Below are 2,347 nucleotides of genomic sequence, written 5' to 3'. Positions count from 1 at the left end.
CTCTCTGTCTGTGTGTGTCTCTCTCTCTCTGTCTGTGTGTGTCTCTCACTGACAGTCTTAACGGCTTGTAGCCTTGAAGTCTTTCTCTTCCACTCATTGTGGAAGACTTTACACAGTGCTATGTCCCTATTTCTGGGGGAATTGCATGTAACAAATATTTTGAAATAGTTAAATGTAGCACCCAGAATGTTACATTCTCAGAATGCTGGCTTCTAGCACAAACATGGATGGATTCTATGGCAAACTCTTTTCTTAATCATTGTTTATTTTGGTTTTCTACTTAATTAAGTTTACATTTTCCATGAGCATCCTCATCTGTTGTATTTTAATCCAGCTCTGGATATAATGTCTTCACCCTTGTAAGAATGTGGCTACCTGACCTATTTCCTCCTCAAATCTCCTGTTGTGCAATTATTGTTTGGCTATAAAGTTTTGATTTGAATGGGCCAGATCTGACTTTAATTCACTAAAATTAGCATTTTCGCACTTGATTGTTTCTTGTTCTTTTCCATAATTATTCCAAACCTAATGCTATGATCAGTATTTTCAAAGTGTGTTTCTATTGTAACGTGCCCTACTTGGTTCCCTGGAACTATTCCAGATCTGATGTTATGATCTCTGTTTTCCAAGTGCATTTCCATTGTACCATATCCCACATCATTCCGTAGAACTGGATCCAGCACGTCTTCCTTCCTGTTTGGCTGACTACTGATCAACAGTTAGCTGATACACATTTCAGGGATCTATTTACATGATTACTCTGCTAATGTTTATTTGTAATAAATATGATGGCAGTGATTTAAAAGGATAAGTGGAAAAGCTGCATCTTTCACTTATGGTGCCAAGAGAGCTCAAAAATAATAAAATAAAGATGTTCAGCATTTTTGAAGGAGAAAAGGCTTGGAGGGGTGGGCAGTGTTTAGCCGTAAAGGCAGGAGAGTCCCAAATGCAACATCAAGCCCGGTTATTTTCTCTTCGTCACGGAAGCACCGGAGTCCCTCAGTTAACATATATATTCAGAATTCCGCAGGAATGGCACAAGAAAAAAATCAGTTCCTGATTGTACCAGTCACTAAATAACAGTAAAGTGAATATGTGTAGATGTCAATTGAAGGCTAGGTTGGGTTTAGCTCTTTTATCTGTGGTTTTGTAGCCTGAAGGAAATTGGTAGCCTGAAGGAAATTGGTAGCCTCAAGGCTCCGTTGAAGCCATACACGACAGCAAGTTAGGGTGTTCTGATTAAGATGGGGACAATATAATCTGTCTTGTATGAATAAATTACTTGTTGCGTGGCTTTTAATGTGTTTCTTAGAATGTGTTACACTCAAAACATTTTATCATGTTAAAAGTTTTATATAGTGCAAGTTGTTGTTGCACTTGTCTTGCAAGTTGTGATGAGCAGTACATGTCTTTTCTATTGGTTGTAGAAGGCGACTTGCCTTGCTTCACTAAAAGTCACCGACCGCTGTCAAAGTGTTCTACCCTAAAGAGGCGAAACAGAGTACGAAGAAAAAGGATGGGTAAGAAATGCAAAGTTGCCTCTCCTCCGAAAAAATGGAATACTTCTCTTCTGCTTTTCTCCAGTTTTCTTCCTCTTGAGGTTTGGGTGTGCCAGCTATTTCTACTGTACACTGCCTTCACTGCCCACTGATAGTTCGTGTTTGCTCATTCCTTGGTCATTGCTTGTCCAGAAAACTTCTGGTGCTCCTTCGTTCCCTTTACCATTGATGTGGCCTTCAAGCAGAGTTTAGTGTATATTGTTCCGCCATACTAGCCAAAATAACTATGTTTTCAGCTCGTGATGGTGTCTTCCTTTGAAATTCATTCTTCCTAGGACATTCTTATTGTTTACTCTTTCCAGTATATTCTAAACATTCTTCTGTATGCCTACATTTTACAGGCTTTGAATCTTTTGATCATTTGGTTGCCCACTGTTTCAGTCATAGTGAAGTGTTGACCAAACATACATTTTAAACAAATGTGTTCTTGTGCGGATATTTATTCTGTTTGATGTTAGAGTCAATTTTTTTGTTGAAAGCAGCTCTTGGTGTTCAGTTATTCTGATAATTTCATTGCCATGTTCAGCATCTTCCATAATGAACTGGGTGATGCATTTGCTTGGTTTGCCTTGGAATTGAGATTTTCACCTTTGGTATTTTGCTAAAAGCCATTTCTTTAGTCAATATGCTAATAAATTCTTTATCAGCATAGTTAACCTCATCTTTTGTAATAGCTTTTTAGTCATGCCCATCACCACAGTATCACCTGGGAATGTAACATTGTTTAAGTTACTATGCATTCCACGTGTTCTAATCTTCTAAATATAGCTTCACTATAGAGATTAAAT

The 2,347-nt window shown here is 38.0% G+C and overlaps 1 protein-coding gene across 2 annotated transcripts in view; it reads left to right on the top strand.

Moving 5' to 3' along the window:
* Positions 1-1,654, top strand: part of LOC125481413 (zinc finger FYVE domain-containing protein 26-like) — a 23,879-nt gene extending 22,225 nt beyond the window's left edge. For both annotated transcript variants that reach the window (XM_048592928.1, XM_048592929.1), the window contains one exon: positions 1,428-1,654. In XM_048592928.1, coding sequence (XP_048448885.1) covers positions 1,428-1,651 — 224 coding nt within the window. In that variant the 3' untranslated portion in view covers positions 1,652-1,654. The remainder of the gene's footprint in view (positions 1-1,427) is intronic.
* The last annotated feature ends 693 nt before the right edge of the window (positions 1,655-2,347 follow it).

This window comes from Rhincodon typus, unplaced genomic scaffold (assembly GCF_021869965.1).
Source record: "Rhincodon typus isolate 14 unplaced genomic scaffold, sRhiTyp1.1 hic_rhity00002047, whole genome shotgun sequence".
Taxonomy (NCBI): Eukaryota; Metazoa; Chordata; class Chondrichthyes; order Orectolobiformes; family Rhincodontidae; genus Rhincodon; species Rhincodon typus.
The sequence above is the reverse complement of the archived record's forward strand: the minus strand, read 5'-3'. Positions and strand labels throughout refer to the sequence as shown.